The sequence below is a fragment of the Dasypus novemcinctus genome, chromosome 2 (assembly GCF_030445035.2).
Source record: "Dasypus novemcinctus isolate mDasNov1 chromosome 2, mDasNov1.1.hap2, whole genome shotgun sequence".
Lineage (NCBI taxonomy): Eukaryota > Metazoa > Chordata > Mammalia > Cingulata > Dasypodidae > Dasypus > Dasypus novemcinctus.
This window is the reverse complement of record NC_080674.1, coordinates 60,076,120-60,101,490: the sequence shown is the minus strand read 5'-3', so window position 1 is coordinate 60,101,490 and position 25,371 is coordinate 60,076,120. Positions and strand designations below refer to the sequence as shown.

The window sequence follows — 25,371 nt, the reverse complement described above, 5'->3', positions numbered from 1 at the left end:
TAATAGTAATGCAAGGTGGCTCATTATTATTATAGAAGCACTAGAATACAGGGACTCTACATGCAGCCTCTGGACCATGGTTCAAATCCTGATGCTTACTAGATGTTTGACATCAGGAAACTTATTTAACATCTGAGTACAATTTCCTCATCGTAAAATAGAGATGATAATAATAATCCTTACCTAACAGTGTTGTGAGAATTAAATAAGATAATAATGTAGAATAGATCACAGGACTTTATACGTAGTTCTAGCAATTATTATTATCACTTAAATATCTGATTTTGATTTGCCTTGAGAAGCTTGATTCAAAACACTGAATTGTTAAAAAGCCATTCAGACTGAAGTTTTCTGGGTCAGATCACAAATGACCTTAGGAAGGGGTGTATTGCCTTTAGATAAAAGAAGTCATAAGGAGCTTGCCTAGACTACAGGAAACTCTTACAAGTATTCTGAAGTTTATTTTATGTTGCTATAGCATCTTTATGAACCATACTATAACTGCTTTGAAAGGAATCACCCAGTTCTTCCTCCTCTCAGGAGTGGTTCCATTAGGGTCATCATTTGATGAAAATGAAAATTCCCTAAATCACAGAAATTTAAAAAAATAAATAGGTTTCTTGATATTTGGTTTTGAATTTGTGGGAAATGTCCACCCCTCCCCAACTCTTGAGTAATGTTTTCTTCAATGACAGGGCTTCTCTGGGAAGTCCTAACTAAAGATAATAGCATGATATATCATGCTGCCAGTATTCCTTTTAATATTAAGCAATTGTGTAACAGGCTTTTTAAATACCCAAGTTAAAAGTAATGCATTAATATTAAGTACACTGCTATTGTAAAGTCCATTATCCTACTGATTTCAGACAAAAACCATTTAAGTGCCAGCCTACTATTAGACGAGTTTACTAATTTATTTTTGTTCCAAAATGGCATCAACAGTGGTGGGGTACTTTCACGGGCTTTTGGAACAGGATTTTTACAACAAGGGGGTGGGTAGTCTTGAGGAAACGCAAAATATTAATTGCCTGCGTTGCAATGTTTTATCTCAGCCCTCCTCAAATGTACACACCCCCGATCAAACAAGCAGCTTTATGGCATGCGCAATCGCAATTGAACTGTAACTGACTTCCGCAGAACAAGCTTCCACAGTATTTCCTGTCCAAAAATGACCGTATGGTCATCTGTAGCTAAATGATCACAGAGCATCAAGTAAGTAAGGGCTCCCCCACCCCGTGTATATATATAGGGGGAAAAAAAAAAAGAACTCGGATTGAGCAAACCCTGTAATTTGCAAATTCTCTCTGGACTTTTGTTCCTTTCTCTGAGTAACGAGAGAGAAACCCTCCCTCCATAATAGTATCTATTTGTCCAAGGTGCCATTTCCCTGTGAGATTATTTACAGGTTCCCTACTGTGTAGCTTTTCTTGCTTGGTAATCACTTACTGAAAGAAATCTGCTCTTTCAGAGCGAGCTTTGCCTTTTAACCCCTTTTGCTCGCTCCTCCTTGGAGGCTCGCAAAGGAGTGCGCCGACTCTGCAGTGTCTGGGAACCCACCTAGAGGGCCCCCTTGACGCCAGCACATCCCTTGTCAGGCAGCAGTCTCCGCAGCCGAGCCGGGCTGCTGCAGAGTTAATGTACAGTACCACGGAGCCTGCAAGTGTCCTGAGCTGCTCAGAGCTGGGAAGGCGCAGCCCAGGGCAGACGAGGCTGCTGCGACGCTTACAAAGGTTCTCCTGGAAATTCAGCGCTGGGGGACTCCAGCAGGAGCCTGTTGCCATTGTGTTCTAAAAGCATGCAAGGTCTGTATAGCTTGGGTATGAGAATCTTTCAGAAGCTGTCAGAGCATCAAAGTAAATGACACCCATTGGGGAACTGAATTATTTGGTGTGAAAAAGAGAGAGGGAGAAAAAAGAGAAAAGGCAACGGGGGAAGAAATTCTTAGACAACGTCTGACTTGCAGCTGTGAAATTCATTTCTTTCCAAGGCAGAATATGAAAAGCCCACACATGGTTTTGATCACAAATTAAAGGGGATTCTGCAGTGAAAGGATCAATAGCTTAGTCATTTACTTAAAGAGAGCAGACAGCTTCATTATGGGGTTAGGCAGCAGAAATGAATTTCATTGTGACAGCACCTTCTGAAGTCATGATGGTAGCTAATGGTAATTCTGTCCTGCAAAGCGGAAATTTCTCATTGCCTTTCTGCTTTTGCAGTTGAAAACCAACAATTCTGAGATTTGGGAAAGAAGTTGGCTTTGCTCATACGTGGTCTCTAGCCCCTCTGGCCAGGGTCTTTGTCCGACACGTCTCAGAAGACAGCACTGCGTTAAAGTGACCACACATGAATATGTGCCTAAGAAAGAAGAAAAAGCAATATTCATTTCTAAAGGACAGCATGGCAAAGCAACCAGAAGTTTTCTGTTTCCCTTCCAACACTTCTTTAACCAGGATAACAAGAAACTGTCTTTTGACTCCTCTTTTCCCACATTCCAGAGTCCTTCCTGGGAGGATGCATTAATTCACACTCAAGTCAGTTGGATTTTTCCAGGACAGTATTTGCCACCATTTAGGATTAGCTCTTGAACTGGTTATTTGGTGTGTTGACTAACTAGTGGAACCTAAATGGATGGACCCATACCTGCACTACTCTGTGAGGTTTCTCTTTTCAAATCCTGGAAGGGCTTGTGTTGTTGCTGGGTTTTTTGTTTATGTTTTTTTTTTCGGGGGGGGAGATATTTTTGAAATTCAATACTTGTTGCAATAATTGCCCATGATAGCTGCTCAAACAAGAGAATTGGAATTCATCTATGAAAATCACTACATGTTACATATGAGACAAGGAAAATATTAATGACAGAAGATCTGTGAACATGATGCACGTGAATAATTTCCCCTTTAGAAGGCATTCCTGGATATGGTGAGTAATCAATACCCCCTTCAGTTTGTAAAACTCAGATTTATAAAATTCCGTGACAGTTACCAGATGCAGACTTGTCTTGAGCAAAAATATTGGTATCAAGTGAGAATGAAAAGTAGAAGATGTAAAAAGCGAAATGTTGTCTGAGAGAGCAATGGTTATGCAATAGAAAAGTACTTGTTAATGTAAAGCATCCCAAAGCAGGAGGATATTTACAATTGCTAACATTTAAAAACAAACAACAATAACAAAAAAACCTTTGAAATAGGCAAATATTTAACCAGTAAGTCAGAGGAAAAGGATTTGGAATTTGTTGCTATTTCACTCTCTTTTATTGGAAAATTCCCTGGGGAAGAACATACATGTATTTCTGACATCTAATATCAATTTGCCTGGTGTTAAAAGTCTTTTTGAATTTCCAGAAGGTTAAAGGAAAACTTAGACTATTGACTCAATTTTAAAGTAGTATGAAGCTGTGCTGGTGTCTCACATTTAAGGAATATTTAAGAATTATTTCTATCAGAATGAACCAATTTAATAGAATTTTAACACATGAATTATGAAGTGCTCAGAATGTCAATAGAAATTGCTTGGAGCATTGCTATTTGGCCAGGTATTAAGGTTCAATGCAATTAAGGTCCCTGGATATGTGACATAATGTACCATTCCTTACTGGAGTTTGTGGCTGTGTATAAGAACTAATTGCTGAGTATATTATAAGGGCAAAGCACATCATTTCAAAATTGCTTCTTTCTACTACTCCTTTAGGGTTGACTGGAATCAATCTCTGCTAATAGAAACTTTGTGAATACATAATAAGGATACATGTTTTTAGGTTTTGTGTCCATTAAAGTGTTTTATTCAGGGCACTGTAATATGTCTGGTGTTGAAAGTACATTTCCTAGGTAATTTTTTTGGATGGACTCAGAATAAGTAATAGATATCAAAATACAAGTTTCTGAGGGTTTTTTCTAGCTGCTTTCATGACAATATCTCAAGGGAACTCTCCTTGATGCCTTAAGGCACCTCCAAAATCACCTGCTGGTTTGTTACAGAGGTTTCTGCTTTTTAGCTGAAGACCAGTTGCAGAGAAGGTTGGGTGACATCCTCTCTCACCCTGGGCAGGTGCTCATTTTCTATCAATACCAGATACCTCCAGAATTGACACTGTGGCGTATCTGCCTTCTCTGCCGCCCAGAGCCAACGTCCCCAGTGCTTCCAAGGGACTCTGGGTGACGTGCCTACCAACCCTCAGTTAACCACTTCCAAGTGCATCACCAGAGTTCATTCCAGGGGAGCTCTGGTGCCATCGCCTTGCTGGTCCTGATGTGAGAGTCAGGCATCAGCAATAAGGTCTTTGTCGTTCAGTGGTTCTCAGAGTATGACAGAAGGTTTTCGCCTATAAATTCATGTAAACAGTCTTAAACCCTAAGATTCAAAGATCTTGGGAAAAGTCCCTGGTATTTAGTAGGTGTTTGCCAACCCTATACCTTGTGCCTTTCTTTAAGGTTAATTTTGTACCTCTTAAGATTTTTTTCTGAAAAAAAATTGCCATTCTCATTTCTATAAGGTATACCTTGCTGGAAGGCAGCAGTGTTTTATTCTACCTAACTCCTGTTGTTGGAGTCCATTTGTTTATTTTGCAGTAGGATGTGTGCACTCTTTGAATGTCTAACATTATAACCACATTTGATTTCATTGCATTACGCTCACCTCTATTTTTAACTGGAAAGAAATGAGCTATTCAACTCCACAGTTTTTGAAAGAATGCAAATTTGCTTATTCATGCACCTCTAGATCTGTAATTAGCGCGTTTGAAAGTGTATAGAGAGGTTGAGAATCCTGGTGGGCTTCTCTTGTGCCTGAGCCTAGGTAACCCTTCCTACATTTCTCTGCATGGCATGCCAGTGTTTGTGCCATTGTCACCAACCTGAGCTAATGTGGAGTGTGAGTGCTTTATATATTTTTCCTCATGTGGGCCCCTTAGAAGGATTTGTTAATAAGATATTGAACTCAGAGGAACAAAGTGGTAATAGTTTTCCAGGTGACCCAATTAGTGTTGTGCTTGGTTCTCAACTTCTCCAGTTGTTGTTTTTCTTTTATTTATAACCCCACCTTTCAATACTGCAGGAAGAGATTTGACGTGTTTGTTGACCTCAAAAACCTTCCTTCCCTTCGTCCTGCTGTAAGAGTCTCTTTTGGATCACATTCCATGGTCATGAATTATAGTGCTAAAAAGAAAGGGTTTGCCAAGTTGCTCTCCTTTTCATTGCAGAGACTCCTTCTTTCATCATTGTCACATACAGGTCTTTTTCTTCATGAAGGCACAGATCAGAAGTTGGCCACAGATTAATGCCAGGGATTAATAAACATTTTTTTTTAAGATTTATTTTTTATTTATTTCTCCCCTCCCCTCATTGTGTATGCTCGCTGTCTGTTCTCTGTGTCTATTCATTGTGTGCTCTCTGTTTCTGCTCATCTTTTTAGGAGGTAGTGGGAACTGAACCCGGGACCTCCCATTTGGGAGGGAGGCACCCGAACACTTAAGTCACACCCACTTCCCAATAATAAAGATTTTAAAGGACATGTGTGCTTTGGTTTCATGAACCCTAGTTCATCTCTGTGAAGGCTTTAAATTCTTTTGATACACGAGACATAGAGTGCATGCTCTAGCCTAGTTTATCTTCTGCTTTTTTTTTTTTAATATACTTTTATTAGAGAAGTTGTGAACTTACAAAACAATCATGCGCACCATTGTGGAACATTTGTTACAGATTATGAGATAATAGCATCAGACTATTACCATTAATTATGGTCCATTTGGCATATTTTTTCCACACCCCCCTATTATTAACACAGCACATCTTTGGCATTGATGCAAGAATATTACAGTACTGCTGTTAACCATAGTCCATAGGTTACATTAATTGTATTTTCTTACGCTTCTTCACATTCCTACCACCCTGCAATAGTTCTGCTTTTTGAGGGGCAAGAAGGAGAGAAAATTGAGACACAGAAGGTCTAATATGGGCTTTAAAAGTATTCCTGAGATAACGGTTCAGATTGAAGCCTATGCATGGAATTCCAGCTTGGACGCTCATCCTCCTGCACTAGTGTTGGTGTGTTGGTAATTGAGCAATAGTATTACAAATTCATTGTGTATTGGCTACAAGTTAAAGTTAATAAATGGTCTTATTACTTGTCTTAATAGAACACTACCCCTTGAGTGCTGTAAGAGTGGTTTGAAAAATGTGCCTTTCTTGTTTAAAGCTACATTAGAAATTTTGCTCTAGGGTTTTATTGTACAGCCTTCTTTTTATCCTTTTTACTGCCAAGCAAAACAAAGATAAGAGTTTGCCTGACTGGGTAAATGAGTACCATATAACTCTTCTTATTTTTTATTCTGGCTAGTTGTGAGAACATAGTGGAAGCCTGGGAATTCATGAGCAGGCCTTTGTGAATAGTTTATAAGAGGAATATAAGTCAGCTTTCTAGGAATTTAAATTCCACTTTGTAGCAGTTAAAAGGACTTTTTATAAGCATTGTGTAGAATCACATGTAAGAGTTTGACAAGAATGATATAGTGTGACTAATTTATGTTTGCATCTTTTTGCCTTATTTAATAGATATAAAATAACTTTGTACAATCTGATTTATAAAAATGCTATCACTTCATACCAGACACATTGGAAGCCATGTTAAATGCATTCTAATTGTATACTTGTTAAAACTCTTGTAATTCAGGAGGGCATTTTATTTGAATTCCTAAAATCGAATGCATTCTTTTTATGGTGGACACAAATAATTCAGGGGAAGGACAGTGGATAATAGGAGGCAGTGACCCGCCTGGGGGTGGGGGATGAGGGATGCGGTTGTAGAGTGCTATCATCGGCCTTTCTCTGAGGAAACCTGAGGAAGATTGGGACTGGTGATTGTGGATAGGGAAGGACTATTTTATTTGTTTGGTGCTTAGAATTTAATTTCTTACAGCCCAGACCTTGAAATGCTTTTATTAATCAGTTCTTGTTCATGATGCTAAGAGTTACTTTCTGTCAACAGGCAAAATGGAGCGAGTTTGGCACCATTACTCAACATTGAGGCCTATTTTTCTTTCTTCTGTGCCATCATATTCTTTCGTTGGACTTTCCCTTTCTGGGAATCAGTTCCTAATCAGGTTTAATCTAGCAAGTTACAGTTTAATTTTTCCCTCTATAGACTAAGGGTTCACCTCATACTACCTTATTTTGTTTGATCCAAATCCTTTGAAGAATGAAGTAATGTATAAACAAATATATTAATAATATTATATTTATCTATGTATATTTATATATTTTAAACAATAAAACTGACACAAAGATTCCAAAAAAGGCAAGATGGACTTAATGAAAGGAAAATTCTGATCTAGTGCCTTAGCACCTCATCTTTTCAGTTTTTCTTCTCTTCACATATTGAAGCTACTGAAACTCAACTCAGAATTGAGTTTATTTATTTATTTATTTACACCCCACCCCCACCCCCTGGCTTGCACTTGCTGTCTGCTGCCTGTGTCCATTCACTTCATGTTCTTCTCTGTCTGCTTATCTTCTCTTCAGGAGGTACCAGGAACCAATCCTGGGACCTTCTGACATGGGAGAGAGGCTCTCAACTGCTTGAGCCATCTTAGCTCCCTGGTTTTGTTGTGTCTCTCACTATATCTCCTCTGTGTCTCTTTTTGTTGCGTCACCTTGTTGCACCAGCTCTCTGTGCTGCGTGGCCAGCTTGCTTTTACCAGGAGGCCCTGTGACTTGAACCCTGGACCCTCCATATGGTAGGCAGGAGCTCATTTGCATGAGCCACATCTGCATCCCACATTTTTCCAGAGTCCTCCTCTATGTTTAGGCCAATATAATAATCTCACAAGCCTTATTAGAATGTGGGGTGGGACAAATGTTGAGTTTGATGACCATGTATGACCATACATGCACTGAGAATAGAATGTTTTCAGTCTCAAAACAAAAGACTGGAATTTTACTCATTGTAGTCAATCTTAAATTCTTCTAGAGTCTGCTTGTTTCTTAATGAAATTTCATGTCATTGCTGACCTTGCTTCAATGCCATCTCTTTCTCTTGGTGACAAAATGATCTAGAAATTCTAAAATACAAATGTTAGGCTCTCAGGTTGATTCTGTATTCCTACTAGAGCCAAATACAATTTATTCGTTAATACTTATAGCCAATAAAGCTTAGATATAACTGATAATTATACAAACTCATCTTATTAATAAATCCCTGGGGCTCAATAGTAAAGTCAACTGTTGTATAAAGTAGAAGTTCAGGTTTAGATAAAAAACAGCAAAGATTTCCCTTTAGATGAGATATTGATCCTATTTAAACATAAACATTCCTCTTGGCTTTTTATTTTACAGCTCTTGACTGTCTTTTATAACATCTGTCTTTAGTCTCCTTAATTTTGCTAGTAATACCTTATAATTTTAAAATGAAAATAAAAATTCATATTTTTCAGTTTTTACTTTTTAAAAATTTTATTAAGAATCATATGGTAGAGGAAGAATGTTGTCATCAGTAATATCAGTGTGCCTACAGCTTACGGAAATGAAGTGTAATTTTTACTCTGAGCAATCTTTCCACTGTAATGAAATAGTTTATGTACTTTATTTATTTATTTAAAAGATTTATTTTTTATTTATTACTCTCCCCTTCCCCTTCCCGCCCCCCCTCCCCCAGTTGTCTGCTTTCTTTGTCCATTTGCTGTGTGTTCTTCTGTGACCGCTTTTATCCTTATCAGTGGCATTGGGAATGTGTTTCTTTTTGTTGTGTCATCTTGTTGTGTCAGCTCTCCGTGTGTGCAGCGCCATCCTTGGGCAGGCTGCACTTTCTTTCGCGCTGGGCAGCTCTCCTTTTGGGGTGCACTTCTTGCGCGTGGCGCTCGCCTATGTGGGGGACACTCCTGCGTGGCACAGCACTCCTTGTGCGCATCAGCACTGCGCATGGGCCAGCTCCACATGGGTCAAGGAGGCCCGGGGTTTGAACCACGGACCTCCCATGTGGTGTGTGGGCGCCCTATGCATTGGGCCAAGTCTGCTTCTCATAGTTTATGTACTTTAAACTACTGACAAGTTAATACTCAGTGAACTAAGTGGGTGACTCAAGCCAGGGAGGTCTTAGACAATCCCTTCAAAAGGAAGATAATATTGTCCTTCTTTTGAAAATGCTTAGCTAAGGATTTGGGGACTTTTTTGCTTCTATCCAGTGCTTCACTTTCCTCCCCTTCCTCCCTGGACCCCTTTTAACTATTACTGAGGTACTTCCACTAATACTAATGACATATCTGGATTCAGAAAAATACAGACAAGAAAAGGAAAAAGAAAAATAGTTCATATTTCTGAAGTGGAAGAAGACACCAACAGAACGTCACAACTTCTTTCCACTTGCCACAGGTTAAAAGATCCTTTATGTGGTCACTCCTCGGGCTGAAGTGTGGCCCGGCGGGGGAGCGGCCCCGGCAGACCAAGCCGCTGCCCCCATAATAGGGTGGCTGGTCGGACTCACCGCCACCCCTGAAGGAAGCTCGGCATGGGCGCAGAGTGCCCTCGGGTCTCCCCTTCTCGGCAGCCATGCTTCTGCGGCCACCCCTCCTCCCAGATGGCGCCACCCGATGGCTTGTGGGGCGGCACCCTTCTTCTTCCTTCTCCCTGCGCAGGCGCAGGGCAGAAAATTCCAGTCTGCCCTTTTCCCCTCCCCCGACAGCAGCGGCAGCCAGGTGTGGGCGGAAAAATCCAGCCCGCCCTTTTCCCTTCCCCCGACAGCAGCAATAGCCAGGCGTGGGCGGAAAACTCAAGTCTGCCCTCCACCCCAGCAACAGCAGCCACCAATCCCTAAACCCTGCCCCTTCCCCCAGCAACAGCGACAGCCAATCCCTAACCACCACCCCTCCCCCATCCAGTACCGCCCACTGACCTTTCGCCGGCAACCAATCAGAACAGGGCGTGGCTTTGACCAATCAGCCTTCCCCAGCCCCTATAAAACTGTTGCCTCTCCCTCAGTAAAGTGGACTTGCGTGTTTACCTTGTCTCCGCGGTAGTTCTTCTGCCGTGCGCCCTCCAGTCCTGAGAGCCCCCGACAAGGGCCTGGCCTCCCTTGTCCCCAGTTCGTCGCCTGTTTCTCCGGGCGACCCCTTCGTCGCCTGCTTCTCCGGGCGACCCCTTCGTCGCCGGCTTCGCCGGGCGACCCTGTCAGCCGAACCGCGCAACCCCTTGTGAGACCGATCCCTCGTCTGCTGCCGGACCGACCCCTCGTCCCAAGCGGGACCGACCCCTCGTCCCAAGCGGGACCGACCCCTCGTCCAGAGCTGGACCGACCCCTCGTCCGCAGCCAGACCCCACCTCTACCTACCGAGCAAGCCGCCGCACCTTTACCAAAAAACAAACAAACAAACCAAAAAACAAGTAAAACAACCAGACCTCATCTTTACCTTTTCTCTTAAATTATACTCTGCAAGCATGGATGCTCTTTCCTCCTCTCTCTAGCAAAAGCATCATCTATGCCTTTCTTGCAATAGCTCAGAAATATCCCCGAAGTGGGATGTTGACTGCTATATAAGTTGACTGCTAAAACTGCTTATCACTTAGTGGACTATTGGGTGGTATTTCCAATCCTTAAAGAAGTACCAGCCTGGTATCATGGCCTGTAAAAACAAAGATTACTCTAAGTAGCCCAAGACAATATATTTCAACTAGAATCTATAAAATTTCTATGAAATTTTGGGATATATATATTTTTTCAAGGATCGATGCTCAAGATTCTGTATAATAAGATTACTGGCTGGACAAAGAAAACAACCAACTGACCAAATTAAAAAAAAACTCCAGGTTTCTAACTTTAATTGTGGTGTTAATACTCCGTATGACTTTGTGAAAGGTCTCTGAGCTCTTTACCACCTGTTGAAAATGATTGCAGCAAATACTTCCCCCTTTGTTTTAAAGAGCAGACTATTCAAGAAAATCTCATAGCTCTTTGGTAATAATAATAAATTAATAGAATGTTAACGATGTCAAACTTCTTGAGTGAATTTCTTCAAATATATGTTAGAAATATAATTATTGTTTATTTCATTGAAGAGATCAACACTGTTTGAATTCCTGTACATGCCACATGCTTTCACATATGCTTTGTCATTCAGTGGAAACTTTCTGAGTGTCTTATTCAAACCTTGTTTTATTTAGGAAAGTAATATACCTGGAGGTTAGGTGAATAGTTCAAGATCACGGGTCTCTTTCTTGGAGAAGCTAGCCCACTCAAAACCAAGTCTGTTCTGGCTTCAAAGCTCAATGTCTTTTCAATCCACCATACAGTTCTTGTGGCAAATGCCGTGGCAGTCTTTCCATGAACCTTCTGGAAAGTAGATTAGCTGTGAGACCAGAGAAAATATGCAGATCCTTCCTGGCATTTAATACATTGGATAAGTACTTAGGTGCCTAATGAATGTGAGTCGCCTTTGTCTAAGAAACCTGCCCTGTTACTATCAGGACTATGACCTATACCTAAAACCGTATTAACAGCTCTTTTTGTGTTTTCTCAGAGGGAGAAACTTGACCAGGAATTTAAGGGGAACTCTTACAGGAAAGGGCTACCTTTGGCTAATAAAGTACCTTCCTGTGAATTAGTGAAAGATCCTTCTCTGGGCAGACATGTTCAGAAAATGAATTAGAAATGCAGACTCTAGTGTTAGGTGAGTGGAAAGAGGCTTTGGACAAAGAAAATTTCAGGCACTCTTTTCCCTGGTCTGGGCACACTCCTGGGGAACTGAGCATAGGTGGATTCGGCTCTCCTTATCATTGCTACATGGTAGTTGTGCAATGTCCACACTTCACCAGGGAGTGCAGAGGCCTTGACCCTGCTTTGATATGGGCTTCATCTCCTACTATGAAGGGTGGTTGTGACAGTCAAATTAAATGTTTTTGAGAGTGCTTTGCCAACAATAAAGGATTATTCAAGTTTTGGGTTTTGTGACCCTCATTACGATTGAACTCATTATAGGACTTTAAATTTTATTTTGTTCCTGGGTGAAGAATTATCAGAATCAGAGCTAAATACCAAATGGCCAAATTCTAGTCATAAAATAGTCAAATATCTCAGTTGAAAAATGTCATTCTTTGGGAATTGGATTGGAACATGAGGAACATTCTGACTCATTTAAGCATAAGGGAAGCTTAGATGAATATGGTACATACCTACCTTGGAGACTACTAGACTAGTGAGGAGAATGGAAGCAAATGATTACAGCCCAGTAGAAAGAATGTGTATACAGGTGTATACAAAATGTTAGGAGAGTGTAAAGGAAGAAGCACGTTAATTGGGGTGCTGATACAAATTACCAGATATCTGCTGGCTTTTATAAAGGGTATTTATTTGGGGTAAAAGCTTACAGTTACAAGCCCCTAAAGAGTCTAACCTGAGGTTGCTACATGTTGAAGCATGATGGTTGCTGATCTCTGCCTGGTCTCTCCTTTCCCTCCGGGCTTCCTCTCCTCTCTCTCTCCTGGCATAGGGCTGGTCTCTCAGGACTTCCTATGTCATCTCGGCTCTCTTCCCAAGGTCAGCTGTAAGCTGTCAGGCAAATGGCCCATTTCTTCCTGGGACCCCAGGGTAAAAAATGACAGTGCTCTCTCTCTTCTTGAGTGAGTGTCCATTTATGTTGGTCCACCAAGGGACGGGTACTCAACCCAAGTCACACCTTACTGAAGTGGTCAAATCAAAGCCCTAATCTTAACAGGTAATTTAATCAGGGGCTGAATCTAATGCAGCCAAAGGGTATCACACCCAGAGAAATAGATGAGTTTATAAACATAATCTTTCTCTTTTGGGGATTCACAAAAATAATCTCAAACTGTCACAGGAATTTTTAAGGGTGAGAAGAATATGTCCTGAAGGAAACATAAGGATACAGGAGTTAGAAATTAGTGAAGAACATTCATTGTTTCCTCTGAGAGATGAGGGGAAGAAGAGGAGAATGAATGTAGATAATGTAGAGATTAGGGAAATGTAGTGAAAAGCTGAGTTTTCTCTGGGAAATAGAATTCAAAGCCATGTCTGAAGGGAGAGTAAAAGAACTTAGCAAGGTTATAGGATAGTGACAGTGGGGAATTGGAGAGGCTGCTGAAGAAAGAAGCATAAAAAAGTGTCAGACAATTTGGGAAAAGTCAGTGATGCTAGATGACTATATGGAGTCAGTAAAGGAAGTTTTGCTCTGTTTTTTAAAAAATGTTTTATACAAAATAGTATGGCAGGGAAAGGGGCGGAAATGTGACAGAAATGTTACAATGCTTAACTGTAAAATTAAGGGGCATTTTGCAATTAACATTTCACATATTGATTCTGTTTTTTGAGTTTCCATAGAGTGTAGTGTTGATTTTATTGTTGTTGTTTTCCACTTGCTAGTGGTTGGCACTGTTCTATGAACATATTAAATAGATTTCAGTTCCAGTTTCATGACCTGATTTTGGAAATGTGCGATTTCCTAAGCTGCCTGGAAATAACTCTGGGGTGACAAACAGAAGGTCTAAGATATTTGCTTTGAATTTTATCTTCAAAGGAATAAAAATCACAGTGGAAAGAGAAGGCAATATGATTCAGCTTTGCTCACTTTTTGATAGGAACCATTCTGTGGTTTATGTTAGAATGTCACAAATCCATATATATATGTAACCTGCTTTTAAAAAGATTTCTTCAAAACACTCTGAAATTTACTGGAAAATTTGACCAGTCTCTGGGAAACACTGACAATAAAATATAATATGACTTTAACCAAAACTGGGGGAGTTTAAATATTTGTAAATTTAAGTTCTCTTTTATTGTGTGATATTTCACAGGGGACTCTGATAAATATAAGATATAAATTAAGGAAAATTATTGAGTAGCCTTGTAATTTTATAGGCCATAATAACTCCTACATGCCATGAGCTTAGCAGATATGAATTTCTTTCATCTCTTCTAATCATCAGCACTTTCTCAGAGGTCAGGAGAGCTCCCACTTTAATATTCTTGGCTCTCAGTGCTCACCATTGCTTCATACAGGGCCCTCTTTGTGAGGTTTCTGCTGTGGCTCCAAAACTCTAAAAAAGGTACTAAGCAGTCCTAGTGTCTTATAAGGGAACTGCTCCTTTGAGTTTCTGTTGTTGTTTTTGTTGTTGTTTTCCCTCCAAATCTGAAGATAGGGAGGTTGAAATAAATGATTACTATTACGCTATTTTAAAAATCTGTGATTCTACATCTTGCATTGTTAATTTGTCCTATTTCAGTCTTGTTTAGACATTAATGTCATTCAGTTTAATGGAATGCTGGGAAATAATGCATTGATAAACGAATCCCAGGAGTAAACCCTGAGTTTTTTCTGAAGTATTTGTCCCCTCCTATAGAAAACCCTTAGCCTCTCAGCCTTGGGTATTTTGCTTAAGCCCTTCTCTCCAAAGCCTAACTTTAAATATCAGCCTTTTTCACAGGTAAGATGGCAACCTTATGGCTTTTAATGCCAACATTCACAGTAACTGGGAAAACATAACTCACATGATATTTATGTGTCCTTCACAGCTTCTCAACACCTTTTAAAGATTTCCATCTCAGGCCTTTGCTTCTCATCATGTCTAGTCTAAAGAAATAGTATCAGAAATTCTGTCATTGGGTTGCTTTGTGGATATATATATATGTGTATGTGATGATAGGTATGTTGTATGTGTATGTGTATATGTTTTCTAAGTAAATATAAAACAAGTATTTGGCTCAATAATGGAGAGATCTTTGATGTTCTAGAGAAGAAGAAAGTTAAATCAACAAGTTCATAAAATAAGATACTAACATTTTAAACCTTTGGCATTTGAGTCCTAAAGGAAGACAGTATTTGTTGAAAAATTCTATTTTCCAGATAATTATCAATGAAATATTTTGTTTTTGAAAGAGGCCAAAAGTAAGGCTGATCAGAATGTCACCATTTTAAAGACTGACCACATTCTACCAAGCCTTTCCTGCAAGTCTTTTGATATCAAGGGACCTTCTGTGATCCAGCTGACCTCTGAAATTGCATAGTAACAAATCATATTCTATTCTATTAGCTGCTCTACAGAGTAGCCACCTTGACAACTTGGTTCAACTTTATATCCTTAGCACCTAGCACTGTGTTGCACTTGAGGGGTACTCTAAAGTTTTCCTTAATGAATGAGAATTTGCATAGAAAAAGATAAATAACAAAAATTGCATGGCTAGGGAACGATTCAATTAAATATCCTTTACATTGTTCAAATAATGTTATTGTACCATGTTTTGAGTGAGGAAAAATAACATGCTATAAAAATAATAAAGATGATAAGAATAACTTTCACATTTTGAGAGGGTATTAATGCCAGGTAGAGTCTAAGCCTTTCATAGACATCATCTCTTTTAATTTTCCTGAAAATCCATGACCATATTTATCTATTTACTAAGGGTACAGTCTTGGGTACGTTATCAAATCTCTTTGTGCTTTAGTTTCCCCACTTGTAAAATAGGGATAATAAATAGTTCTCAATTCGTAGGGTTGCTGTGAAGATTAAATGAGAAAGTTGATCGTTCAAGTGCTTATAATAGCAATTGGCATGCAGTAAACAATCAATAAATAGCAACTATTGTTCTTGTACCGATATGGAAACTAGGCTTAGGTGAATCATGTGGCTTAGAGTTATTCAGTTGCTTGGTGGCAGACATATTCCAACCTTTGTCTCATGCATTAGTTCTATATTGCTTTTATATCACATTCTTAGAATTTTGTGCACATACCAGAGACAATACCTTTGATTTGACTTGTATCATGGGAGAAATTGCTGTCTCCTTGGAAAACTGTTGAGCCCTTCCGTGATGAATCAGCCAAGATCTCATGCAAGATGGATTTCCTCTTAGTGAATTGTCTTACCCATGTCCTTCATCATTAGATCCTTATTTCTTAGTATAGTAGGTGCTCAATAAATGCTTTGGAGTTAAAATTACATTTCCAGAATTGTGTCCCTGGAATTTGGTGCTTTCAAGATTAATTTCAATTTTTCAGAAAGTAGTCCAAGTGTTTAAGTAAAAACTTTGTAGGAATTGTCACATGAGCATAAATAATTCCCACACTTGTGATGTGTGACACTTGGGAGAGTTTAACTGCATTTGCCATCCTGCTGAATTGTGTTCCTCTCCAAAATCCAAATAATACTGCTCCAAATCTCCTTCTTGTCTCAGACAATAATTATTTCTTCAATAGTTGGTTTAGTCACTTTCCTTTACAGGTTTCTTTTTTTGATGTTGTGTATATTTTATCTTTCTGACAAGACAAAATTGTGTAGAATAATTCTGTGACTGATTAGTTATGTCCATTTCTAAATTTATAACATGCATATACATGTTCAATATTTTTCTTCTCAGTACCTGTTACAGTCCTCAGACACAGTCCAGCCTCCATGTATGGCTCTTTACTTCTCTTCTTGTATATCTTGCATACAATTGTCAAGCTAAACTCTAAAACAACCATCTCCTTCATAATATCTCTTCTCTTGCCAAAAATGTATTGGATCGATATTGTGAACAACATAACATAAAGTCCTGCCCAGCTAGCCTCTGCCTTTCTAGTTTCATATTTTAAGTGCCAGCTATTACTATTTGTGTATTTATTTACCCCATTACTCCACCATACAGATTCTTTATTTTAGTTTCTACATATATCCATTCTTTAGTATAGGGGTTACAAACATATTTTTAGGTCACAGAATGCTTCCTTCAAGTAAAACTTTAGGCAATCACTTGGTTTATGAAATAGATATGTCATAGCTATAGATATATAAAGTTGAAGAGAAACTTGATATAAATGCTGCACTTTTGAGGTAGGTCTTGGGAGGCTAGAGCCCAGCTTGTCAACAACACCAAACCATGACTCTTGAGACTGCTTCCTGTAGCTCCTTTGATGGGGATCCATGGAATTTGAAGATTTTTTAGCACTGTATGATGGACTGGACTGTATATTGGAATATACTTCTCCTCTATTGCATTTTTTTTGAGAGAGAGAAGTTGAAGGTTTACAGAAAAATCATGCTAAAATACAAAGTTCCCATGTGCCTCCCCTATTGTTAACACCTTGTATTAGTGTTTGTTATAATTGAATAGTTATAATTGACAAAAGAAAAATTTTGTAATTATACTATTAACTATAGTCTCCAGTTTACATTAGGGTTCACTGTTTGTGTTGTTTTATTTGAATTTTATTTTAATAATGTATATACAGCCTAACATTTCCCCTTTTTGCCACATTCAAATATACAATTCAGTGCTCTTAATTACATTCACAATGTTGTACTACCATCACTACCATCCATTACCAAAACTTTTCCATAATTCCAAATAGAAAGTCTGTACAATTTAAGCAATAACTTCCCATTCCTTACCTGCACCCTGTAGCCTACATTCTAGTGGCTGGCTCTATGAATTTGCTTATTCTAATTATTTCATCAGTGAGTTCATACAATAGTAGTCCTTTTGAGTCTGACTTATTTCACTCAACATGATTTCTTCAAGGTTGTCTCATGTATCAAGACTTCATTCCTTTTTACTGCTGATTAATATTTCATTGTATGTTTATACCACATTTTGTTTAACTGTTCACTTGGGTTACTCCCTGCTAATTCATCAGACCTTACTTGCTTGGTTTTCGCTGTGTTCAGGTAGAGTTTGGGCCTCTCTATGTACCCCTGGAGCCCCTTGTACTTCTGTATGGCCCAGTTCACATGGCTGTAGTATTTTGCTTCCATGTTCAGATAGACAACCTGTGTAGTGGCTGTCTATAGGGCACAAACCCTGGAGCCAGATTTCTGGGGTTCAAATTGGTCTTCACTACTTTCTAGCTATGTGACCCTCAGTAAGTTATTTAACCTCTCTGTGCCTCACTTTCCTCATCTGTGAAAAAAATTTTATTAAAAGATTTATTTATTTACTTATTTTTTCCCTTTCCCATCCTCCTGCCCTGCTATTTTTGCTGTCTTTGTTGTCTTCTCTTCTCATTTTCTCTCCTCTAGGATTCACCAGGATTTGATCCTGGAGACTACTAATGTGGAGAGAGGTTCCCTGTCAATTGCGTCACCTCAGTTCCTGGTTTCTGCTGCGCTTCACCTTAACTCTCCCCTTGCCTCTCTTTTGTTGCATTATCACCTTGCTGTGTGACTCACTCGCGCAGGCACTGACTCACCACGTGGGCACTCGCGTGGACACTCGCATGGGCACTGGCTCACTGCGCGGGCATTTGCACTCACCACGTGGGCACTTGCGTTGACTGGCTTACCACACGGGCCCTCTAATGGGCACTGGCTTGCCGCTCAGGGACGCTTTCTCTTCCTTTTCACCAGGAGGTGCCAGGGATCAAACCCAGGTCCTCCCATACGGTAGGCGGAAAGCTCTATCACTTGAGCCATGTGTGCTTCCCCATGAAATGGTTTTAATAATTTTTACCTCCCAATATTTTAATATATGTAAAGTGCTCAGAAAAGGCTGGCATAGAATGGTCATGTGACACAAAGTGGTAGGTTGTTATTAGAGCTACTGTGCAGGTGTCTCAAGTTGGAGACTGTCAGAAGCAGGCTCTGAGGCAAGAATATGAATGCAAATGGTTGACTGGAAGGTTGAACCTAGGAAATACCAGCAAGGGAGTAAGGAGGTGAGACATGGAAAGAAAGAAAAGTCAATTAACACAGAAAGGACTGCACAATTTAATGTTTGATTACCTGCTGCCTGGCAAGGTTCTCTAATTGACTTGTGGATCAGTGCTAAACAACAACACCTGTGTCTTCTGTTTTTTTTTTTCACAAACTTGGCCACATGATACATGGAGAGCATTGCAGGCTTTGGAGTCAGTCAACCATGATTCCATCCTTGTTCTTTCACTTTAGGAGCTATATGACTTTGGGCAACTGTGTAATTTGCCTTCACATCTTTTCCCTCACCTAGAAAATATGGCTAAGGATTAAATAAAATAGTAATCTTATGAGTATTAAATGAGATATTGTATGTAAGATGCTTAGCACAGTTCTTATCAAAAGACAGGTGCTCAGTCAATGGCCAGAACCTTATTATAAAGTGATCAGTATCTTCTTAGACTTTTCTCACTGTTATTCTTCAGTTTCTCATTTTGATGTTGCTTTAATTTTAGAGGTTTTCAAAAGAGTACATTTTTCATCTCAAGAAAAATATTGATATTAGAAGTATTAAAAATATGGAGATTTCATAAGAAAAATAATTTCTTTTGAGCCTTTGAAATGCATAGAATATGCCATATTTTTGTATTTCATTTAAAATATCTAATATTTTTGTTAGCTAAGATTGATAATTGAAACCTTGAAATCCCTTTGCACATTAGAATAAAGTTTTACTCCTGCCTTATTATGAAAGGTCACGGAGAATTAAATATATAATTTTTGACCAGCACACACCCTAGAAAATTATCTCTAGTCTTTCAATATTTTAAGGATTTAAAGCTGTGGTTCTTTTTTGTAAATGTGAGCAGGAGTCTTTATTGAAGGCTCTGTGCACTAAAGGGGGTTCCTGCTGCTGCTCAGCCCCTTTGCTGCCTTAAACTCCAAGATTCCCCCTCTTCTTACCAGTCCGGTTTGCTCCAGAAACTCCATTCTCTCTCTAATTTTTTTTTCATTTAAATGAAATTGTATTGAAGTATATTAGTCATACATGAACGTACGTAAATGATATATATAGTAAAAGTTGTGAACTTATGAAACAAGCCTGCATGTCATCATAGAGGGCTTCCATCCATCACCCCACCACCGACACCTGGCACTGTTGGGAAACATTTGGTACAAACTATGAAAGAGCATTGAAAGCTGTGGTTCTTAATTTGATAGAGATGGTAAGGTTTGGAGAAGAGGTCATTAGGGAAAGTGCTTGTAGCATACATCACACCTGCAAGATATTGTACAAGTAAATATTTAACCCCCCATTCTTCCACCCCAGTAACAAGGAGTTTGAGAAGCAGCTGAGGTTTGAGGGGTGAGTGTGGAAGGGGTGTGTGTGTATTTAGACCAAACTTTTGAGGTGTCATATTGTTCCCATTCCCTTGAACCATGTAAAGTTAGTACCATGTAAAGGAAGGAACCCATGCTTTAGAGCCATATTGAACTAGGTTCCAACTCTGATGTTGACTGCCTGATTTTGAGTGAATTACCTAAACTTTATTGAATATCACTTTCCTCATTCATAATAGAAAAATATGATAGTACCTATCATCCAAATTTGTTGTAAAAATCCAGTGAGATGATACATTGTTTAAACATCACCTTGTTCCAGGCAGCCAAAAAAGATACATATATATAAATTTTAGGTAAGGTAACGAAGGAAAATCAAAGAGAAAGAAGGTATGATGACAATACTCACCTACATAGATGAAGAAAATTATATCGCCCTAACAAATGGTATCAGAATTCTTCTTGTGGAAGGGAAATGACTTTGCTGGAAGAGACACTTTGAAGATGTGTTTGGGGATAAGAAGAACTCCCTTGAGGGATTGGTTGCAAGCAGACCTTCAGGTGCTCTGAGCTGGAAAGCTTCTGTTCCTAACAGAGGGAGAATTTGGTGCTACAGGACCTTGATGGTTCAGTTCATGTGCCAGCTTGGCTAGGTTATGAGGTTCAGTTGTTTGGTCAAGCGAGCATTGGTCTAATTGTCACTGTGAGGGTATTCATGGATTTAAGTCATCAACTGATTGCATCTATGTTTGATTGCATCTATAATCAATAAGGAGATTGCCTTCAGAAAAGAAAGAAATTCAATCCAATCATTTGAAGTTCTTAAATGGAGAATTGATGATTTCAGCAGTCAGAAAGAAGAATTTCTATCTTTACTTCAGTCAACCAGTTTCACCTGGAGAATTCATCAAAAACTTCATTGGAGTTCCCAGCTTGCAGCTTGTCCTATGGAATTTGGACGTGCCAATCCCCGTGGTTGTGTGAGCCAATTTCTATAATAAATTTCATTTAACATATATATATAATTTATATATATACTATATATATAATGATGATGGTATAAATATATAATGATAATATATCCATCTCCTTTCAGTTCTGTTTCTCTGGAAAACCCTAATACAAGGGCCAAAGAGAATGGAGGAGATGAAGAAGAGAGATTAAAGAAAGGTCAGGGAGAGGAGAAAACCAGGGAAGCACATTAAATTCCTAAATAGACACCTCCACAACAACAGAACAAAAAGATCATTAATTATGTATACTGCACTCAGTAGAGCTTGAAGTAAGTGATTTTGGTGATGGCGGTAGTATGCCAGTCCAAAAGAAGCTGAATTATGTTGGCAAGAGAGGTTGGTAAGCCCCACCCTTGAAAATTATCAGAAATCTACCAGGGAGCTTTGCACTGTTACTGATCATGAAATTGGGATCTTCAAGTAAATTTTGCCTTGATCTCAAGGGGGAATAGAGCCCTCCATCTTCTAAGATTTAAGCAGACCATGAAGTTCATGGTATGCAAGATGGAATACAGAGTTCTGGCTAAGCTTCCTAGTAGAAGTTAGGAGGCTTAGATACAAATCATGGTGTTCATTAGATATAAACACCTCAATGTCTCAGGGGAAGCACACGTACTTATAATACTATGATCAGAGGGAAATTTGACCTAAGGGTGCACATAAAGTGGAATGAGATATTTAAAAATCGTAACACCTGATATACCGTAAGATAGTTGATACATTTTAGTTCCCATGCTGTCCCTTCCTCACAAGTTTCTGAGAAGATCATAGAGTATTTGAAAGCTCTTTGAAAATCAGAAATAAACTTGCTTGTAAATAATTGAAAGGAAGAAAGCCCATGTACTGAATTTCATTAAATTTTGATTATTGGGAAGTGGACTTGGCCCAATGGATAGGGTGTCCGCCTACCACATGGGAGGTCCGTGGTTCAATCCCTGGGCCTCCTTGACCCATGTGGAGCTGGCCCATGTGCAGTGCTGATATGCATAAGGAGTGCCGTGTCACACAGGGGTGTCCCCCACATAGGGGAGCCCCACGCGCAAGGAGTGCACCCCATAAGGAGAGCCACCCAGTGTGAAAGGACGTGCAGCCTGCCCAAGAACAGCACTGCACACATGGAGAGCTGACACAACAAGATGATGCAGCAAAAAGAAACACAGATCCCCGGTGCCGCTGATAAGGATAGAAGCGGTCACAGAAGAACACACAGCGAATGGACACAAAGAGCAGACAACTCGGGGGGGGGGGGGGGGGCGGAGAGAAATAAATTAAAAAAATAAATCTTAAAAAAAAAATATTATTGAAGAAATTATGGTGCTCATAAAAGGATAATCTGAATAAAATTATGTTCCCTATCTAAAGTAAGGCCTTCCCACATCATAGTCTTGAATGAAAACCACAGCATTCTCATAGTTCATCTTAGCATCATGTTTTAGAATCCTGAGTCCTGCTCCTTTTGCAATGGCAACAGTGAGGCAACCCTGTGTGACTCTTATGTAGACCTGAAATCTCGATGGAAAATGATCTTGAGCTTGGACATTGACTTTTGTTGTGTACGAGTGGGGTTTAAGAGAAACTTCCCAGTAAAGCTGTTCTCACTGTGATCTGTCAGTTCACAAGATCACTTCCCTCTGCTTGAAATGCTTCAAGCAAAAGTTCAATTGCCGAGGAAAATGGACTCCATGAAAATAATTATGAAATAGCAGTATGGAAAGAGAATGTAGATGGACACCAAAGCTTCTAGAAGCTATGAAATCTTTTCCATTTCTAAGACCAGGACAATAAGTTGTTTTTAAAAGAATGTATGGGATGGTTATTATCTATTTTCCCTAAAATTATACCTTAGATAATATAATAAAATTTTACTTAAAACCAAGAAGAATTGAGTTCTGGGATGTGGGATAACCAGTCACAGTATATTTTTCCATTTTTACTATTTCTTTTTGCCAGCTATCTGATTTGGCTGTTTCATATTGGTGCTAAGAATTTGATTTTAGCATTAAAGTAGTCAAGTGTTTGATTTGTGTGTGAGTAAAAGATATTTGATTGACATGAGTCTACCCATACCAAACAGCCTTATCTTGAGAAGATCCACTACTTTGAAAGCAATAACACATCAGAAGGATTTTGAAAATAATTGCCACTTTCTCCCCACCTCTCCCCAGAATCTATTTTCATTCACTATCTGATGAGCATCTCCTTTGGGCAATCTGAGTTGCATGCTTTTTCCCACTCCTCCTGTATCCCTGGTTTCTTCAGAGCTTCAGTCAGGACAGCCAACAGATAAAAGGGGAAAAAAAGAGAAACACTTTCATTTCCAAAGAAATGGCTTTTCATTACCTGATTCTTCATGCCTATTCATCACTGCTAAGTGCTCCAAACTGCTGAGTACAGGATTTAGGAAGCAACCAGTACATCAGTCTTGCATCTGTTGTTTTTAAACTGAGGTCCCTTGTGCCTTTTGCCATTTGCTTTGCATCTTTTCATCAACAAAATGATACATTTAGGAACCTTTATACTAGCATGTGAAAGAATCTCTTTCATTCCCATGTTGCCTAAAAAAAAAAATCTCAAATCAAAATACTTTGGGAAGGGACACAGTGTTTCATCTATGTTATATGTTACTGCACATGTGAAGAGTTGGAATGAGTATTCCTTTCTTGGACATTTATCTATGAACATAATTGTAAAATAAATTTCACTATTTCTCTCTTAAGGACTGAAAATGATATATTTTAATGGATATATTTTTCTTTGGTAATTTATTTAAATGCCATCTTGGTAATCTATTATTTTGTTAACCTGTCTACTTGATTAATATGTTTTTCCTTTCCTCAGATTCTGATCAACAAATTCTGTAACTGTTGATTGTATTATTTAATCTAAGTCTACCAAAAATAAACTTTCTCAGATTACCATTATTCTTTCTTGATTTAAAGAAAACCATGATACCACTGAGTTAACTTGGTTAAGGTAGAAATTTGGCTGCCTTTCATTATTTGCTGTTTTTTTCCTTAGAGATTTGTAATTTGGGGGACATATTTATCTGTGCTGCATACTCCTGAAGGCATTAATGCTTAAAATATCTCTATCTTGGTTAATGGAATTGATAGAGCTGAATCACATGAATCAATAATAGGCCTTTAAGTGTATTTCAAGGAAATCTATTATCTACAGTAAGCATTTTGTTTCAGCAGACCTTTCTCAGTTTACAAAGGAAATTATATTATTTTATATAATTTAGTCTAAGATTAGAAATATATCTTGAATTACAGTTGGTTAATTTTGTATGACATCCTGATTTATTAGATAAGCAGTGATATTTCTCACAGGAATATATGTATTTTGAGACATCCAGAAAAATGCCAAGAGATTAAATACTGAGGTTAAAAGAGTTCTGTGTCCTCACTCTTCCGTTCAGTTCTGATTCTACATCTTTGTAGCTAGAGCAAAGAAGAATGTGATTTTGATTTTTTTTTTAGAATAAGGGTAGACCGGGGGCACCTCTGGCTGTGTAGTCACAGGAGGGGCTTGCTACATGAATAGTCAAAACCTCCAGGAAGCCAAGTATGATATTCACAACCAAATAATAATGTGCTAACCTCATTCACAGTAATCACATACAATGCATTATTTGTATCTGCCATTCAATTTTAAGGGTAAATGGGAAACCTATTTTGGAGATTTCACATTACATTCTATTATATTAATAGTATTAAATTGACCAAAAATAAAGAGATAATGAATGCACTTGACCCAGCTTCATTCAGACCTCAGCTGGAGTATTGTGCTCACTTCTGGGCTGCAAACTGCAGAGGACTGAGGGAGTGACACGGGCATAGGTAAACTCATGCCTTGTCATATATGAAGTGATTGAAGGACTGTGGTTGTTAAAGAGAAGAGAGAAAAGGATGCAGTAATTAATGGACTAGCCCTCAGAAGAGGTCGGCTCTTTGTGGCAGAGAATCTGAAGTAAAATGAGTACACCTGCTGGAAAACACATTTAACCTTTGAATAGGGCTGGCTGTTTAATGGTTAGAAATATGTAAAAAGAATGAACATTTCAGGTGAGATGACCTGCAGGATCCAGATGGGGAAGTAGGAATGGGCAGATGAGTATTGTCTGTAAGAAACAAAAATCATGATGGTAACATTTTATCAATTTGCTGAAATTTACCTTTCTTTCATTTTGGTTTGAAACTGCATTTCTTCCCTAGTTTCCCCTCTGGTTTTTTGCATCACAAAACACTAAACCATTCTTGATTCCTCTTTTTGTTTTCCTGAAAGATGCTTCCATATAGAAAACACAAATCTTGTGTCAATTGTTTCTTGCCTTTGAGTAAACCATCCTTTAAATGAGTCATATGTTTCATGGAGAATTTATATATATATAAGTTATTTGAAATTCTCCATGGGAG

General features: G+C 38.8%; 1 protein-coding gene across 6 annotated transcripts in view; it reads left to right on the top strand.

Annotated features, from left to right (window-relative positions):
* Nucleotides 1-25,371, top strand: part of PDE4D (phosphodiesterase 4D) — a 1,544,760-nt gene that overhangs the window by 961,401 nt on the left and 557,988 nt on the right. Inside the window, exons 1-2 of one of the 6 annotated variants that reach the window (XM_004458838.3) lie at nt 1,598-1,802; nt 2,217-2,919. The exons of 4 other annotated variants lie outside the window; for them this stretch is intronic. In XM_004458838.3, coding sequence (XP_004458895.2) covers nt 2,873-2,919 — 47 coding nt within the window. In that variant the 5' untranslated portion in view covers nt 1,598-1,802; nt 2,217-2,872. Of the gene's footprint in view, nt 1-1,538; nt 2,920-25,371 lie in introns of those variants that run through there. One more of the 6 variants, XM_071208190.1, reaches the window with a different exon arrangement.